Source organism: Piliocolobus tephrosceles, chromosome 12 (genome assembly GCF_002776525.5).
Source record: "Piliocolobus tephrosceles isolate RC106 chromosome 12, ASM277652v3, whole genome shotgun sequence".
Lineage (NCBI taxonomy): Eukaryota > Metazoa > Chordata > Mammalia > Primates > Cercopithecidae > Piliocolobus > Piliocolobus tephrosceles.
This window is the reverse complement of record NC_045445.1, coordinates 88,524,631-88,542,332: the sequence shown is the minus strand read 5'-3', so window position 1 is coordinate 88,542,332 and position 17,702 is coordinate 88,524,631. Positions and strand designations below refer to the sequence as shown.

Sequence of the window (17,702 nt, the reverse complement as noted above, 5' to 3'; positions counted from 1 at the left end):
GCATCAATAAAGAGACAGAAATAATAAAAATAAAACAAAACAGAAATTTTGGATATGACAAGTACAATAATTGAAATGAAAAACTCACTAGAATAGTTAAACAACAGATTTCAGCAGGTAAAAGAATGAATTAATGAACTTGAAGATAGGTCCACCGGGGTTACCCTGTCTGTGAGACAGAAAGAAAAATGATGAAAAGAGCCTCAGGGGCCTGTAGAAGATTATTAAGCAGACCAGTAAGTGCATAGAGAGAGTCCTAAAAGGATAAGAGTGATAGAAAGGAGGGAAAGAATATTCCAAGACATAATGAGAGAGTATGCCACAAATTTGATGAAAGACATGAATCTAGATAACTACAAAGCTCAATAAACTCCAAGTAGGAAAGCTTTAAACTTTTCCATGTTGTTACCTGTGGGTCTGTCATATATGGCCTTTATTGTATTGAGGTACATACTTTCCATATATAATTTGTTAAGTTTTTATCATGAAGAGATATTAAATTTTGTCAACTACTCTTTCTTCATCTGTTGAAATAATCATATGGTTTTGTCCTTCATTCTACTAGCATTCTGTATCACATTTATTGATTTGCACATGTTGAGCCATTCTCATATCCCTGGGATGAATTCCACTTGATCACAGTGAATCATCTTTTTAATGTGCTGTTGAATTCTGTTTGTTAGTATTTTTTTTTTTTTTTTTTTGAGGCAGGGTCTTGCTCTGTGACCCAGGTGGGAGTGCAGTGGTGCAATCATGCCTCACTGCAACCTTGATCTCCTAGGCTTCAGCCATTCTCCTGCCTCTTTTTTTTTATTTTTTTATTTTTTTTATTTTTTTGTAGAGATGAGGTCTCACTAAGTTGCCCAGACTGGTCTCAAACTCCTGGGCTCAAGTGATCCTCCACGTTAGCCTCCCAAAGTAATGGGATTACAGGTGTGAGCCACAACGACTAGGCCCTGTTTGCAAGTATTTTGTTGAGGACTTTTGCGTTCGTGTTCGTCAGGGGTATTGGCCAGGGATATTCCTTTTACTGTTATGTCCTTGTATGGTTTTTGTATTAGGGTATGCTGTTTTTATAGAATGAGTTTGGAGGTACTGTCTCCTCTTCAATTTTGTTGACTAGTTTGAGAAGAATTGGTATTCGTTCTTTAAATGTTTGGTAGAATTCAGCAGTGAGGCCATCAAGTCCTGGGCTTTTCTTTGATTGGAGACTTTCTATTATGGTTTCAATTTCATTACTCACTGTACATTTTTCCCTCACCATAACCCAAGCTGCAGCTATACAGTGCCATCTTGAAACCAGAGCCACAGCTAGCGTGTATCCTGCTCCAAGAGCCAGCAATAACTGCATCTTTTCATTGCTGAAGCTGCAGTGCCATTACACCACTTTCATGGTGGTGCACCATTCCCCAGCCAAGCTGTCACGGCACTCTATCCTCTGAGAACAAGCTGCCTAGGAAGGGCTCTGTCTTGCACATTCTGGTGACTGCAGCAACCAACCCTAGCCTCTCAGAGTCTAGGTCCACTGCTCCAGCACAAAGGCAAGTGGTACTCTGTCCCTAGAGCAATAGGTAATCTTGCCCAGTAAAGAAACTGAGTACTGCCCAGTGATGTGCGCAGTCAGCACACTCACCAGACAGGTTCACTGTCCATGTGCAACCCCGTGCACTCACTAGCCAGGCATATTGCTTCCAGGTGCCCCTGCCCCAAGTTGGTGATTTGGCCCCCATGTGACAATGGCATACCAGCCAGAAATGTTGCTTCCATGGAGCCCTGCCCCAAACTGGCAGACCTCTGCTGCCTACATACTTACCAGCCAGGCATACCAATTCCAGGGGGTACCTGCCCAGAGTGACATGTACACTGAAAGTGAAGAGATGGAAAATGATATTCCATGCAAATGGAAACCAAGAGAGAGCAGGAGTAGCTATAATCATAACAGATAAAATAGACTTTAAGGCAAAAGCTATAAAAAGAGAAAAGAAGGTCATTATATAATGCAAAGGAGTTATTTCGATAAGATGATACGAAAAATTTTAATATGTATACACCTAACACCAGAGTACCCAAATAAATGAAGCAATTATTATAGATCTAAGGGAATAGACTGCAATAAAATAAGAAGACTTCAGCATGTCACTTTCAGCAATGGACAGATCATCCAGACAGAAAATAAAGAAACATCACACTTAAATGACACACTAAATCAAATGAACCTAGCAAACATTTACAAAATATTTGACCAAATGTTTGCAGAATAAACACTCTTCTCAACAGAACATGAAACTTTTTTTTTTTCAGTTATTATTAGTTTAATTGAAAAACTACATCAGGTTATAAGCTAAATAAAAATACAAACAAACAGCAGATTTCTCTTCTTTGACAATCTAAGGAACACTCATGACCCAGTAAAAAGTTATCTTGATTTCCCCTCTTGACATAATTATCATCCTTAAGGTGTTCCTATCAAGGTTCCTATCTCAAACCATCTTCAAGGTATTCCTATTCCAATATTTAACCCAGGTCTTCCTGGGAGTCAGAGCTTCTTCCTCTTGAACTTTTTAGGTAATTCCCAGCAAATTACTCATTCTATTCCATTAGCTAACTAGGCATGGCAACATACAGAAAAATGAAGCAATCAGGAAAAGAGCAGATCTACCCACTGGGTCTGGAAACCTGGCTGGCAGTGGAGGCTCAGCCAGCAAGCCAAGACACATTGTTCAAGATAGTTAAGACAGCTCTACGTATAATTCAGAGAGCCAGGCATCTATGGTGTAGGAGTGAGACAATGTAGAAGGAGAGAAGCAAGGCAAGTGATTGCTGGAGGTTGTCAATATGGGGGTCAACTGCTAGTAACAAATGGGCAGTTAGATCAGTTAAATAGAAACTATCCATTTGTTTTTTATCATAAAGAGTTGCATACATGGATGAGATTCTTTATAATATTGGATAAGGGCAGTAATAAAAGTGACAAATTCCATCTGAGCAACTTGCAGTTTAGATACTTCATACACACACACACACACACACACACACACACACACACACACACTTCTTTCTCAAATTGTAACTATTATAAGAGAAATAAATCTCTTTTCTCCAAAAATATAACTAGGCATGTGATAATAACACGAACTTAGTGTTTGATGTGTGAGGAGTTTTGTTTTGTTTTGTTTTGAGTATTTCTGTGTTTCCTAGATTTAATTCCCTAGAGAGCACTTTTCCCCTATCATGCCATTACAGACTTCGAGCTTTTTTCTCTGCTTTACTGGAGAAACAGAACATAAGAATTCCATTCCTGGATCAACCACTAATTGGATTATAACCATTTTCCTGCATTTCAGTGTCTTAATTTCTAAAATAAGAAAGTTACCCTATAGGTAAGACTTCTGAGGTTGTAATCCTGGTACATACTCAGCCATTCTGTCCTCATGTAATACAAAATAGAGATGTTATCCTATGCTACACTGGTGGCAGCATGGTATTCCTTGGATCCCTATTTATCAAGTTCCTAAGGCCAAATAATATGTAGTTTTGCAAATACAGGAGAAACCATTTAATTTTTCTCAAGTGTAATCCAACTTAAACGGCTGAATGTGGACAAATGGAGTAGTGCTTGTGATTCCACATGGACGCACATGCTTTTCCTGATACTGGAAGCTATTTTATGATATAGACCCAGCCATCCCACTACTGGGTATATACCCAAAGGATTATAAATCATGCTGCTATAAAGACACATGCACACGTATGTTTATTGCGGCACTATTCACAATAGCAAAGACTTGGAACCAACCCAAATGTCCATCTGTGACAGACTGGATTAAGAAAATGTGGCACATATACACCATGGAATATTATGTAGCCATAAAAAAGGATGAGTTTGCATCCTTTGTAGGGACATGGATGCAGCTGGAAACCATGATTCTTAGCAAACTATCACAAGAACAGAAAACCAAACACCGCATGTTCTCACTCATAGGTGGGAACTGAACAATGACATCACTTGTACTCGGGAAGGGGAACATCACACATTGGGGCCTATCATGGGGAAGGGGGAGGGGGGAGGGATTGCATTGGGAGTTATACCTGATATAAATGATGAATTGATGGGTGCTGACGAGTTGATGGGTGCAGCACACCAACATGGCACAAGTATACATATGTAACAAACCTGCACGTTATGCACATGTACCCTAGAACTTAAAGTATAATAATAAAATAAAATTAAAAAATAAAAAAAATAAATAAAATAAAAAAATACAGAATGTGAGGCAGTGGATACTGTCTTGCCTCTGAGTCCTTTTCCAGTGCCGGGTGTTCTTCATTCCCACCTTCACCCTTTTAACTGTTATTACAGGGGGATTCCATGCTGAGAGTGTAAACCCTTAAACTTCTGAGTCTGGTTCTGTTAGTGTAGGGACTCTGGAAACAGAGTCTCAGGAATGATTATATGGTCCTCAAATCTTTCACTTAGCAATGAGTAAGGCTGTAACATTGACTTTGAGGTATTGCCCAAAAGCAGCTACTTCTGTTATTCCAAGTCAGTGATACCAGTGAAAGATTTAAAAATCACTTTAGAGAGAAGGAAAGTACTCTTTTACAATTAAATGGTTGTATTTTTTAAATTTATTATTCAAAGAGACAGTGACCCTGTAGTGTTTTCCCCCTGATAGGATAGGGCTCCTAGGCTGAGTTAGAATACTCACTCAAGTGCTTGTAGATAAATCTTTTCTGAAAATATCTGCTATCAAGCTTTTAGATGAAACATTCTTCTACCCAGGACAACAGAGTTTTTCTAGAGAAATCCAATTTTGGAGTGAGCTTTAGAAGCTCCAGCTGACATACAGAACATGAAACTTTCTCTAGGACAGATCTACCTGTTCTACAGGCTACCTGTAGAACAAGCCTTAATAAATTTAAGAAAATCAAAATAATTTCCAGTATATTTTTTACCAGAATGGTGTAAAACTAGAAATCAGTAACAACAGAAACTTCTAAAAATTCACAAATACATGCTCTTATGGGAAGTTTAAAAATTTCTTGAGAGAAATGAAAATGGAAATACAACATACCAAAATTCTTGGGACACAGCTAATGCAGTTCTAAAAGGAAATTTTATAGCAATAAATGTCTACATTGAAAAAGAAAAAAGATCACAAATAAAAACCTAACAATGCACCAAAGGAATTAAACATTTTAAAACCCAAGTAAACCTATAACTAGTAAAAGCAAAGAAATAATAAAGAGTAGAAATAAATGAAAGAACCCAGGCACAGTAGCTCATGCCTATAATCCCAGCACTTTTGGGGAGGCCAAAGTGGAAGGATCACTTGAAGCCAGGAGTTTACACCAGCCTGGGCAACAAAGCAAGACCCCATCTCTACAAAAAATTAAGATCAGCCAGGTGCGGTTGCATGTACCAGTAGTCTCAGCCACTTGGGAGGCTGAAACAGGAGGATCATGTGAGCTCAGGATTTTGAGGCTACAATGAGCTATGATTGCATTACTGTACTCCAGCTTGGTCAACAAAGTGAGATCCCATCTCAAGAAAGAAAATAAAGAAAAGAGAAGAGAAGAAAGAGGACGGACCTGGTGGCTCACACTTGTAATCCCAGCACTTTGGGAGGCCAAGAGGGAGGACTGCTTGAGGCCAGGAGTTCAAGACCAGCCTGGACAACATAGTGAGACCCCCATCTCTACAAAGAAATTTAAAAACTAGCCAGATGTGGTGGCATGCACCGGTAGTCCCAGATACTCAGGGGGGCTGAGGCAGGAGGATCACCTGAGCCCAGGAGGTCAAGGCTGCAGTCAAACATGATTGTGCCATTGCACTGCAGCCTGGGTAACAGAGCAGGATCCTGTTTCAAAAAAAAAAAAAAAGAAAAGAAAAGAGAGACTTAAAATAGATCAATGAAACAAAGAGTAGTTTTTTTTGAAAAGATAAAATTGAGATGTCTTTAGCTAACCTAAGAAAAAACAGAGAAGACTCAAAATAAAATTAGATTAAAAAAAAGAGAGATACGATAATTGATGCCACAGTAATAAAAAGCATCACAAGACAGTATCAGGAACAATTCAATGCCAGAAAACTCAGATAACCTATAAAAAATGGATAAATTCCTGGTCATATACAACTTTCAAAGATAATAAAATACCTAGGAATCCAACTTACAAGGGATGTGAAGGACAATAACCCCATTAGAAAGTGGGCAAAGGGTATGAAGAGACATTTCTCAAAAGACATTTATGCAGCCAACACACACATGAAGAAATGCTCATCATCACTGGTCATCAGAGAAATGCAAATCAAAACCACAAGGAGATACCATCTCACACCAGTTAGAATGGCGATCATTAAAAAGTCAAGAAACAACAGGTACTGGAGAGGATGTGGAGAAACAGGAACACCTTTACACTGTCGGTGGGACTGTAAACTACTTCAACCATTGTGGAAGACAGTGTGGCGATTCCTCAAGGATCTAAAACTAGAAATACCACTGGATACAGCCATCCCATTACTGGGCATATATCCAAATGATTATAAATCACGCTGCTATAAAGACACATGCACATGTATGTTTATTGCAGCACTGTTCACAATAGCAAAGACTTGGAACCAACCCAAATGTCTATCAATGATTGACTGGATTAAGAAAATGTGGCACATACACACCATGGAATACTATGCAGCCATAAAAAAGGATGAGTTCCTGTCCTTTGTAGGGACATGGATGAAACTGGAAACCATCATTCTGAGCAAACTATTGCAAGAACAATAAACCAAACACCGCCTGTTGTCACTCATAGGTGAGAATTGAACAATGAGAACACTTGGACACAGGAAGGGGAACATCACACACTGGAGCTTGTCATGGGGTGGGGGGAGGGGAGAGGGATAGCATTAGGAGATATACCTAATGCAAATGATGAGTTAATGGGTGCAGCACACCAACATGGCACATGTATACATATGTAACAAACCTGCACGTTGTGTACACATACCCTAGAACTTAACGTATAATAAAAAAAAAGAAAAAATAACTTTTCTACAGAAAAAAAAGAAGAAATAGGAAATCTGAACAGACCAATAATGAGTAATGAAATCGAAACAGTAATAAAAATCTCCCATCAAAGAAAAGCCCAGGACTTGATGGCTTCACTGCTGAATTCTATCAAACATTTAAAGAACAAATACCAATTTTCCTCAAACTAGTTGACACAATTGAAGAGGAGACAATATTTCTAAACTCATTTTATAAGGACAGCATTACCCTGATAGCAAAGCCTGGCAAGGACACAATTGAAAAAGAATATCCCTGATGAACACAAATGCAAAAATCATCAACAAAATACTATCAAACAGAATTCAACAGCACATTAAAAAGATTATTCACTATGATCAAGTGGAACTCATCCCAGGGATGCAAGAATGGCTCAACATATGCCAATCAATAAATGTGACACAGAACACTAAATAGAATGAAGGACAAAAACCGTATGATCATTTCAATAGATGAAGAAAAGGCATTTGACAAAATTCAATATCCCTTCATGATAAAAACAACACATTATGTATAGAAAGTATGTACCTCACTACAAATAAAAGTCATATATGACAAACCCACAGCTAACACCATATTGAACAGGGAAAAGTTGGAAGCTTTTCCTTAAGATCAGGAACAAGACAACAATGCCTACTTTTACCACTTCTGTTCTACTTAGTGTTTGAATTCCTAGCCACAGCAATTAGGCAAGAAAAAGAAATGAAAGTTATTCAAATTGGAAAGGCAGTTAAACTATCCCTGGTTGCAGATGACATGAGTGTATACAGTTGACCCTCAAACAATACCAGTGTTAGAATTGTCAGACCCTTGCACACTGGAAAATCAATGTATAAGTTCTCACTTACCAATAAACTTAACTACTGGTAGCCCACTGTTGACCAGAAGCCTGATCAATAACATAAATCATTGATTAACACCTATTTTGTATGTTATATGTATTATATAGTGTATTCTTATAAGTTAAGCTAAAGAAAAAAATATTATTAAGAAAATCATAAGAAAGAGAAAATATATCTACTATTAAGTGAATGTAGATCATCATAAACATCTACATCTTTGTCATCTTTATGTTGAGTAGGCGGAGGAACAGGAAAAAGAAGGGTTGGTCTTGTTGACTCAGTGGTTGCAGAGGTAGAAGAAAATCCACATATAAATGGACTCACACATTTCAAATCCGTGTTGTTTAAGGGTTCACCGTATACAGAAAACCCAAAAGACTCCACCAAAAAACTGCTAGAGCTAATAAACAAATTCAGTAAAGTTGCAAGATACAAAACTCAGCAGTATTTTTATACATCAGTAGTAAACTATCTGAAAAAGAAATCATGAAAACAATCCCACTTACCATAGTTACAAAAAACATATACCTAGGAATAAGTTTAACAGAGGAGGTGAAAGATCTTCACACTGAAAACTATAAAACATTGATGGAGAAAATTGAAGAGGACACAAATAAACAGAAGGATATCTCATCTTCATGGACTGGAAGAATTAATATTGTTAAAGTGTCTACACTATCCAAAGTGATCTACAGCTTCAATGTAATCCCTAATGAGAATATCAATGGCATTCTTCACAGAAATAGAAAAAAGAATTCTAAAATTCATATGGAACCACAAAAGATCCCGAATAGCTGATGCAAACTTGTGGGGAAAAAAAAAAAAAAAAAAAAAAAGAAAAGAAAGAAAGAAAGCTGAAGATATCACACTATCTGATTTCAAAATGTACTACAAAGCTATAGCAAGCAAAATAGCATGGTACTGATCTAAAAATAGACACATAGACCAATGGAATAGAGACCCTAGAAAAACAAATATATATACAGGCAAAGGTGTGAAGAACAAACATTGGGGAAAGTATAGTCTTCAGTAAATGGTGCTGAAAAAAAATGGATACCCATATGCAGAGGAAAGGAACTAGGTACATATCTCTCATCACATACAAATATCAACTCAAAATGGATTAAAAACTTAAATGAAAGACTGAAAGCTATGAAACTACTAGAAGAAAACATAGGGAAAACACTTCATAATATTGGACTAGGCAACGATTTTTTGGCTATGACTCTAAAAGCACAGGTAACAAAAGCAAAAGTAGACAAATGGGATTACATCAAACTAAAAAGCTTCTGCTGCACAGTAAAGGAAACAATCAACAAAGTGAAGAGACAACCCACAGAATGGAAGAAAATATTTGCAAACTATCCTTCTAAAAAGGATTAATAACCAGAATATATAAGAAACTCAACTAAATAGCAAAGCAAACAATCTGATTTTAGAATGGGCAAAAGATCTGAATAGACACTTTTCAAAAGAAGACATACAAATGGCCAATAGGTATATGAAAAAAATGCAACATCATCAATCATTATGAAAATGCAAATCAAAACCACGATGAGATATCATTCCGCCAAGTTTGAATGGCTATTCACAAAAAGACAAAACATATCAAGTGCTGACAAGGATGTGGAAAAAAGGGAACGCTCACATACTATCAGTGGAAATATAAATTCATACATTCATTATGAAAAACAGTATGGACTTCCTAAAAATATAAAAATAGAACTGCCCTATGATCTATCTGGCAATCCCATTACTGGGTATATAGCCAAAGAAAATGAAGTCATTGTGTCGAAGAGGTATGTGCACTCCCATGTTTATTGCAGCACTATTCACAATAGCCAAGATATGAAATCAATCTAAATGTTCATAAACGGATGGATTGAGAAGGAGAATGTGATATATACACATGAGGAAATATTATTTTAGCAATATAAAAGAAAGAAGAGCTGTCATTCACAGCAACACAGATGAGCTTGGAGAAATTATGTTAAGTGAAATAAGCCGGGCACACAAAGGCAAATACAGCATAATTACTCTATACCCCATATGTAGTACAATTATTGTGTCAGTTAAAATTTAAAATATAATGAGCACTCAACTGGAAAAAGAAGAGAACATCCGAAACATGAAAAAGGAAATTTGTGAAAAACCTACAGCTAACATCAATACTCAATACTGAAAGACTGAAAGCTTTCCCCCTAAAAAATCAGGAACAGGACACAGGTGCCTCTTTTCACTACTTTTACCCAACACTGTACTGGAAGTTCTAGTCAGAACAATTAGGCAAGGATATAAAAGACATCCAAATTGCAACTGAATAAATAAAACTCTCTATTCAGAGATGACATGATCTTACATTTACAAAATCCTAAAGAATCCACAAAATGAGCTATTAGAGCTAATAAATATATTAATGTCTGCTTTGCACTCTTTGTGAGTGCTTCAGCCTGCAGAAGCTTTGGAAAAATATAGCAAACATTACCAGCACTCTCCTGGTTTCCTTTATATTTCTTTTCTTTATTGGGTAAGGGACAGAAAAATAGGAGATACAGAGGAAGAGTAAATGAATCAAACAAATGTTATCTTGACTGGCCGTATTCCTACAAATCAACTATAATTTCTTATCTATTTCCCTAAGCAGGTAACAGCAAAGCCCTGAAAACCAAAAGGAATTGGGCTCTTGTTTTCAGAAGCAGCAAGGTATGGGTGATATGAGGACAGAGTATCCTACTCCATAGCCAGGCTTGTACAGATGGTGGCAGCTATCCAAGGAGAAGCAAGGAAGCTGAGACCCTGGGACAAGAAAGGAGGGAAAAACTTAAGAACTTACTGAATGTTGTAGGGTACAGTACTAGGATTGAGTACCCCATACATAGTGAAGCCTTTATAGAGAGGGTTCCTGAAGTCTGGTTTCCTCTGAACCAAGAAAGGCCACACAGAATGTGTTTTCTCATAGACTCTGTTAGAAAAGAAAAACAAGCCAAAAAATTAAAAGCAGTAATCTCAATAGTCCTGTTGAACTGATAAGCAGCAAATTTTACTAACAAGTAACCCAACTCAAGAAAGGAGGACAGGATATGACAGAAGAAAAATAAGTAGATAAAAAGTGTTGATGTTGACAAATTATCTGGGCTTCAATTTATCCATCTTTAAAATAAATGAGAGGTTAGAAAGAGTTCCATATTGGAGAACAGGAGATTCTAAGTCCAGTCTCTGTGTGGAACAGCTGTGTGATCTTAAGAAAATCCCGAGTTTTTTCTGGGCCTATTTCCTCACTGTTAAATGTGACCTCTAAGTTATCTTCCAAATCAAGGATTTTATGAACTTCTCTGGTTTTAAAAATTCTGGAATTGCTTTTAAAAGTCTGGTAAGTTAAGAGATAGGTTCTACGGGGTGAATTTCTGGCTCTTCTATTTTTCATTTTACTTAAAGCCAGCTTCTCCTCCCTTCAGAAGGTTTAAGATAGTGAAAGACAATTGGAAATTTATACTGGAAAATGTTCATGAGTTATCCCAGATGGGCAACTAAAGACTATGGCATTTATATTACAGAACTGATTCTTATACTTTAGTTGAGACCATGGGGAGCCTGCTTAACCAGTAAGCAAGTCCCCTAGTTAACACCTCAAAATACATGAGATCCACTGGTTCCCAAAGAGAGCTGCTGTATAACCATTCATGAGAAGGTCATTTGCACACACACCATGTCAAAGGAAGCTAAAAGGAGAAATGAAGAGTGATATAAGCAGTAAGACCTAAAATTGTGGTCTTGTAACTTTTACAATTGTCAGAGCATTCCAGTGAGGCCAAAGGCTCTGCATATCCATCTTTCTCATTTGCTGTTGGTTTATAACAGAAAAAAAATATTGCGTTGGTAAAGTAACTAATTTGTTGAGTATTTACTATGTGTTCAAACACTCTTCCAAACTCTTTACCTAAAATACCTCCTTAAATTTTTCCAATAAAACCTTTTGAGATATTTTAGCCCAAAATTACTGAGAAAATGAGACTAAATATTATTTTGCTCAAGGTCACATAGCTAGTAGGTAACAGAGCCAAAGTTTGAACCCCAGTCTGCCTGATTCTAAAGCCCATGCTTTTCTGTTCATGAATGTATGACACTTCTGCTTATTTTAAGTAATCACTATTTTAAAATATGTTAAAATGTTCCACTGTCATGTTTTTTAAATGGATATTCAGATTTGTGTGGAAAATACCACATATATTGACTTGATTTTAAGAGAAGGAAAAAGATTATGGAAAAGATTCTCAGTTTTAATGCATAGGTAAACAAAGACAGAATGAATATCTTAAAAGAATTTGGGGAGAAAGTGACAAAGGTCTAGTTGTAAAGGGAGAAAGAGAGAGAAACATGCATGGCATCAAGAGAGAAACTACCAAATAAATACAAATGTTGAAACAGAAAGACTTATCATTGTTCTCTATGTTGACAGGAAAACCAAATCACAGAGAAGTAATGTCATCCTGGCTATGCTATAAAGGGCCCTGTGGGTTGGGCTAACTACTAACTCAGCCAGCAGCTGTGAAATACGAGTGAGTTGTGAAACAGCTACTTTTCTATTTCTTTTTCTCTGTCTCTAAAATAATGAAGATACTGTTCATAGGAGCTCTACCTTGTCAATTTCAAAAAGTACTTATGTCTCATATATTGCCAAGATGTTAGTTTAAGAGAGGGGTGCAAACTCAACTGCCTACTAGAACTAGGCAGATAACATTAGAAATGGGCTAAGAATAAACTATAGAGAATGGTAAGAACTGCAGTCAACAAGAGTGAGTTTGCCTCATCCAAATGGAACAGCTACTATTCACCTCCAGCTGATTATTACCATGAGAAAATACAGTCTAGTGTTGTCAAAGCTCCTGATTTTTCAGAATATTTATAAAAAACATTCTAAAATAACTGGATTTTAATGTGAAATCTACTGATATTTAAATGTTAGCAACTAGGCATAAGAATGACACAATGGACTTCGGGAACTCAGGGGGAAAGGGTAGGAAGCGGGTGACGGATAAAAGACTACAAATTGGGTTCAGTGTATACTGCTCAGGAGATGGGTGAACCAAAGTCTCACAAGTCACCACTAAAGAACTTATTCATGTAACCAAATACCACCTGTTCCCCAAAAACCTAGGGAAATAAACAAAAATGTTGGCAACTAATTAGGAGTTTTAAAAAATACTCCACAGACTAAATAAACCATGCCTGTTGGGTTCAGCCTACGAGCTGCTAGTTTGTGATCTCTGATATGAGTGAGAAAGGACTGTAGATAATGACTGCTTGTACCTGCACAGCAATTAATTATTTGCAAAGGCCTTGTACATCCATTATTTTATTGGATTCTCATGATTGCTCTAAAAAGTAGGCATTATTATCCCTATTTTACAGATGAGAAATCTCAGGGTTCTGAGAGATCTCTGTGCAAACATTGAGTGCTTTATGCTTCAAAAGTTCTTTTTATTATTGCTATCTCCTCTCCTTTCTTGACTGCTATGTCAAATTCAGGGTGGTAGGTACATTCTTTTTGCACTGACCCCCTTTTCTCCCTGTTCAGTGTCTTCTCACAAAGTAAATTCACCTTAGATCTTCCCGATCCTTCTGGCAGTTACCAAGGAAGTTTCCAAACTGACAGGAGAAAACATGGTCATGAATCTCTAGCAGGAAGTTTTCATTAAACTCAAAGGCACAGGGAAACTGTTCCATTAATTGCCAGATACAGTCTAGGAACTGGGTGAAGATAGGGGACACTTCTTTAGAGTCCCCATTGAGGTGGCCACACCTGAGAGATGCAAATAAAGGTAAAGGAAGACACTAGTTAGCATTAAGGATTACACTGTTGGGAATAGGCTGTAAGATGGTCATCTTTTGTCTCTGTTGGCAGTGGCAAGGAAACACCTCATACCAAAATGCCAGCCAGAATTTCAAAGCTAGTTAATCCCAGCAGACTTCTTAGCTTCCTTCACTGTCATCCATACTCTAAACCCTTTGGTCATCTAGTCTATTTTTTTATACACCCTCTTTCCAATAGAACTTTCTGCAATGATGGAAAATTTATACAGTTGCGTTGTCCAATATAGCAGCCACTAACTGTTAAGCACTTGAAATGTGGATACTGTGACTGAGGAACTGAATTTTTAATTGTATTTAATTTTAATTAATTTAATTTAAATAGCTACATTTAGCTCTATGTGAGCAATGACCACATCTATATTGTTTACTGCATAGTGTCTGGCACAAAATTGGTATTTAAGAAACATTTATTAAAGTACATGAATGAAACCTCATCCCAGAACTGTTTAATATTTTCTCCCATCTTCTGGTGAGTTCTACTTCCTGAATACCCTTGTATCTATCCCATTGCTTCTGTCTTTTTTCAGGCCCTCATCAATTCTGGTAGCCTACTAATTCAGCCCCTTGCCACCAATTTCAATCTTCTACATGCTGTCAGAGGGATATTTGTAAAATATAGATATAAACATCATGTCACTGCCTTGTCCAAAGTCCTCCAATATAGCTTTACTATGTACACAAAACACTCAAATGCTTTAGCTTTTTTAAAAAAAAATAAAATAAAAAAAACAGGGCTCTGAATGATCTTCTCCTCACTGGCTCCACTTCCCTGGCCTCATTTCCTCTATTCTCCCTACACACCCTTTGACCCAGTCACACTGAATTGCTTGTAGCTCCTCAAACACATAATCCTGTTTAATGCCTTTATGGTTTAAAACACATCAGTAGCTAGAATGCTTTCTCCCTTTCTAAATAACATCTACTCATACTTTAAATCTCAGTTAAAATGTCAGCTATTATAGGAAGCCTTCTTTGCCCCAGAATGGGTAAACTTCCTTAGTTTATGTTTTCCTCTGTCTTAAGCACTTATCATACTACACTGTCATCACTGATTTTTCTTTTCTTTCAAAGAAGAGATAGGGACTATATCTGATTCAACTCCGTCTTCTCAATACCTAACATAATGACTGGTCCAAAGTTTGTGGGTGAAGGAAGAATAAATACATGGACCCAAATGGCTAGAGAGTGGCAACCAAATGAAATAAAATGAACACATATCAATGGGGGAAAATAAGACCTGAATTATAATCTCCTTGGGGTAAAACTCAAATTTTTTTTTTTTGAGATGGAGTTTTGCTCTTGTCACCCAGGCTGGAGTGCAATGGTGTGGCCTTGGCTCACTGCAACCTCCACCTCCCAGGTTCAAGCAGTTCTCCTACCTCAGCCTCCCAAGGAGTTGGAATTACAGGCACTCGCCACCATGTCTGGCTAATTTTTGTTTTTTTAGTAGAGAAGGGGTTTCAGTATGTTGGCCAGGCTGGTCTCAAACTCCTGACCTCAGGCGATTCACCCGCCTTGGCCTCCCAAAGTGCTAGGATTACAGGCATGAGCCACTGCGCCCAGTCAAATCTCAAATTTTATTTGCCTTTGGAATCAGCTTAGTGTCTGATATAATATACAGCACATTGTTAGGCATTTGACAAATATTTATCGATTGTTCTGATAACACAGGTAAAGCCTTAGTGAAGCAGTTTGGTTTATGGCAGACAACAGATAAATATAAGCCCTTATCCTCACCCCTTAAAAAAGAACAAATCTGCACCTTTTATCTTTCAAAAGGTGCACCTTTTAAGGTACATTATCTTGATATTAGTCCCTCTGAATGACCTCCTCATTCCCTTGTTCTTCCTATTAAATTTCTTCTCATTTCCAAAAATTCATCCTTAAATGCTGTGTACTCCTGGAAGCCTACCCTGACTTCTTCGTGCAATGTTAAGCACTTTTCCTTCTATAGCCTGTGATGTCTTGTTCTTCCTTGAAATATTTAACAATTCGATATAATTACTTGTACTCCTTAAAAATAGGGATGATATTCTGGTTACTTTTGTCACCTTAGTGCCCTAGCATAGTATCGAGAATACTTGTTTCTTGATGAAAAGAGATTTATGCAATGTTCAACTTCCTCTTCCTTCCTTTACATGTACATACTGAGGTTTTGACATACTTCACCCTAATGAACTATCCTCAGCCCCTTCCTTCAAAATGAGTATATTTTTACCTTTGGGAAAACTTGTGGCCCATGGATATCCATTCCTTCTCTATCAAGATCTTCATTTTATACAAAAGAAAGAATTTGCATTAGGAAAATCATAAAATGAATTAATTATACACACAAGAATGTCAAAACACTTTGCTGAAATGGTTGAACTGATCATAAAATAGTTAATTTCCTAAATGATAACTAAGTAAGTAACTCAGATTTCATTCACAGGCCTATACAGGGTGCCTTCAAATTTCAGATGCTCTCAGACATATCCAGAGTCAAATTTCCTTTGGCTTTCACATGATGTGTGACGAGCCACTGAGCCACAACTAAATGCAATCCTGACAAGCACGATATTAAACTCAAACTTTGAAAAACAGAAATCCAAAGGCAGCTCTTAGCTTTATACCAGTAACAAAACCATTTTTAACCATTAAAAAAAATTTCCAGCCAGGCATAGTGGCTTACACCTGTAATCCCAGCATTCTGGGAGGCTGAGGAGGGCAGATCACATGAGGCCAGGAGTTTGAGACCAGCCTGGCCAATGTGGTGAAACCGAGTCACTACTAAAAATACAAAAATTAGCCGAGCTTGGTGGTGCACATCTGTAATCCCAGCTACTTGGGAGGCTATGGCACAAGAATCACTTGAACCCAGGAGGCGGAGGTTGCAGTGAGCCAATATCGCACCACTGCACTCCAGCCTGGGTGACAGAGCAAGACTCCATCTCAAAAAAAAAAAAAAGAAAAAGAAAAAGCTTCCCAAAGAAATGAGAATAAACCACTATGGTGAGTTCTGTTTCTTAGAAAGATCAACTAAGAGTCCTTAGATTCAGCACTAGAAAACAGTCATGAGTCTGACATTCAAACAGCTGACATGTTAAAGATGATGAGCCCCTTGGACAGTCTATTTAACAGTCATCCATTAAGTTTTGCAAACTTTTTGAGCTTTTCCTACTCTGTACAGTAGTCTGTTACATATAACTTATGTTCTGATAGGTAAGAAGTATGTTGAACATACAAAAGAAAGTATACAGATAGTACACACCTAAATTTAATGAAAAGAAGCTAAATTGAAAAAGCTATTTTTGTAGACTTAGAGTTAATTCTGGCAAAAAAAAAAAGTTGTTTGAGAAGTTCTTTTTATATTGTCGCAATCTGTCTCTTACACAAAGTAAAATACAGTAGCGTGCTCTCTTACCATGAGTCCTTTGAATGTCCTATAAAATGGATCTAGGAGGATGCTAGCCACTGAGCAGACTTGTGCTGTGCGGTCCCACCCATCAGAACAATGGACTAAGACACTGGCCTTTTCTACCTTCACTGCCTGTGAAGACAAGAGGCAAAAAAAGTACCATAAGCAACCCTTGCATAGCTTCTTGGGTTGAAGAGTTGCCAAATACAGTCCCTAAATCACAGAGAATCTGGTCTTATGGGCTACATTAATTTTTTCTCACAATGTTAGCATCTTCTATGGGGAATGAAAAGGAAAACAATGGAGTGCAAGAGAAGGACAGCTTACCAAATAGGAAAAGAATATCAAAACTAACCCATTATGCAGGGCAAAAAGAAAAATGAGGGGATTTCTAAATTCACTAAGCTTCTGAAGAAACCAAGGATCAATTCTCAGAGGAAAAGGTGAACTGGAGGAAGAATTCACACTCAAAAACACAGACAGCTCTGCATTCTTGTCCCAGATCTGACAACCATCTCCTCTAGCTGT

The 17,702-nt window shown here is 37.4% G+C and overlaps 1 protein-coding gene across 7 annotated transcripts in view; it reads right to left on the bottom strand.

The window, feature by feature from the left end:
- MTMR8 (myotubularin related protein 8) overlaps window positions 1–17,702 on the bottom strand; it is a 121,499-nt gene that overhangs the window by 46,757 nt on the left and 57,040 nt on the right. For 6 of the 7 annotated variants that reach the window (XM_026451944.1, XM_023198436.2, XM_026451943.1 and 3 more), the window contains 4 exons: window positions 17,181–17,306; window positions 15,996–16,045; window positions 13,506–13,706; window positions 10,740–10,868 (listed from right to left, as the gene is read on the bottom strand). In XM_026451944.1, the coding sequence (XP_026307729.1) occupies window positions 10,740–10,868; window positions 13,506–13,706; window positions 15,996–16,045; window positions 17,181–17,306 (506 nt within the window). The remainder of the gene's footprint in view (window positions 1–10,739; window positions 10,869–13,505; window positions 13,707–15,995; window positions 16,046–17,180; window positions 17,307–17,702) is intronic. The other variant, XM_026451946.1, reaches the window with a different exon arrangement.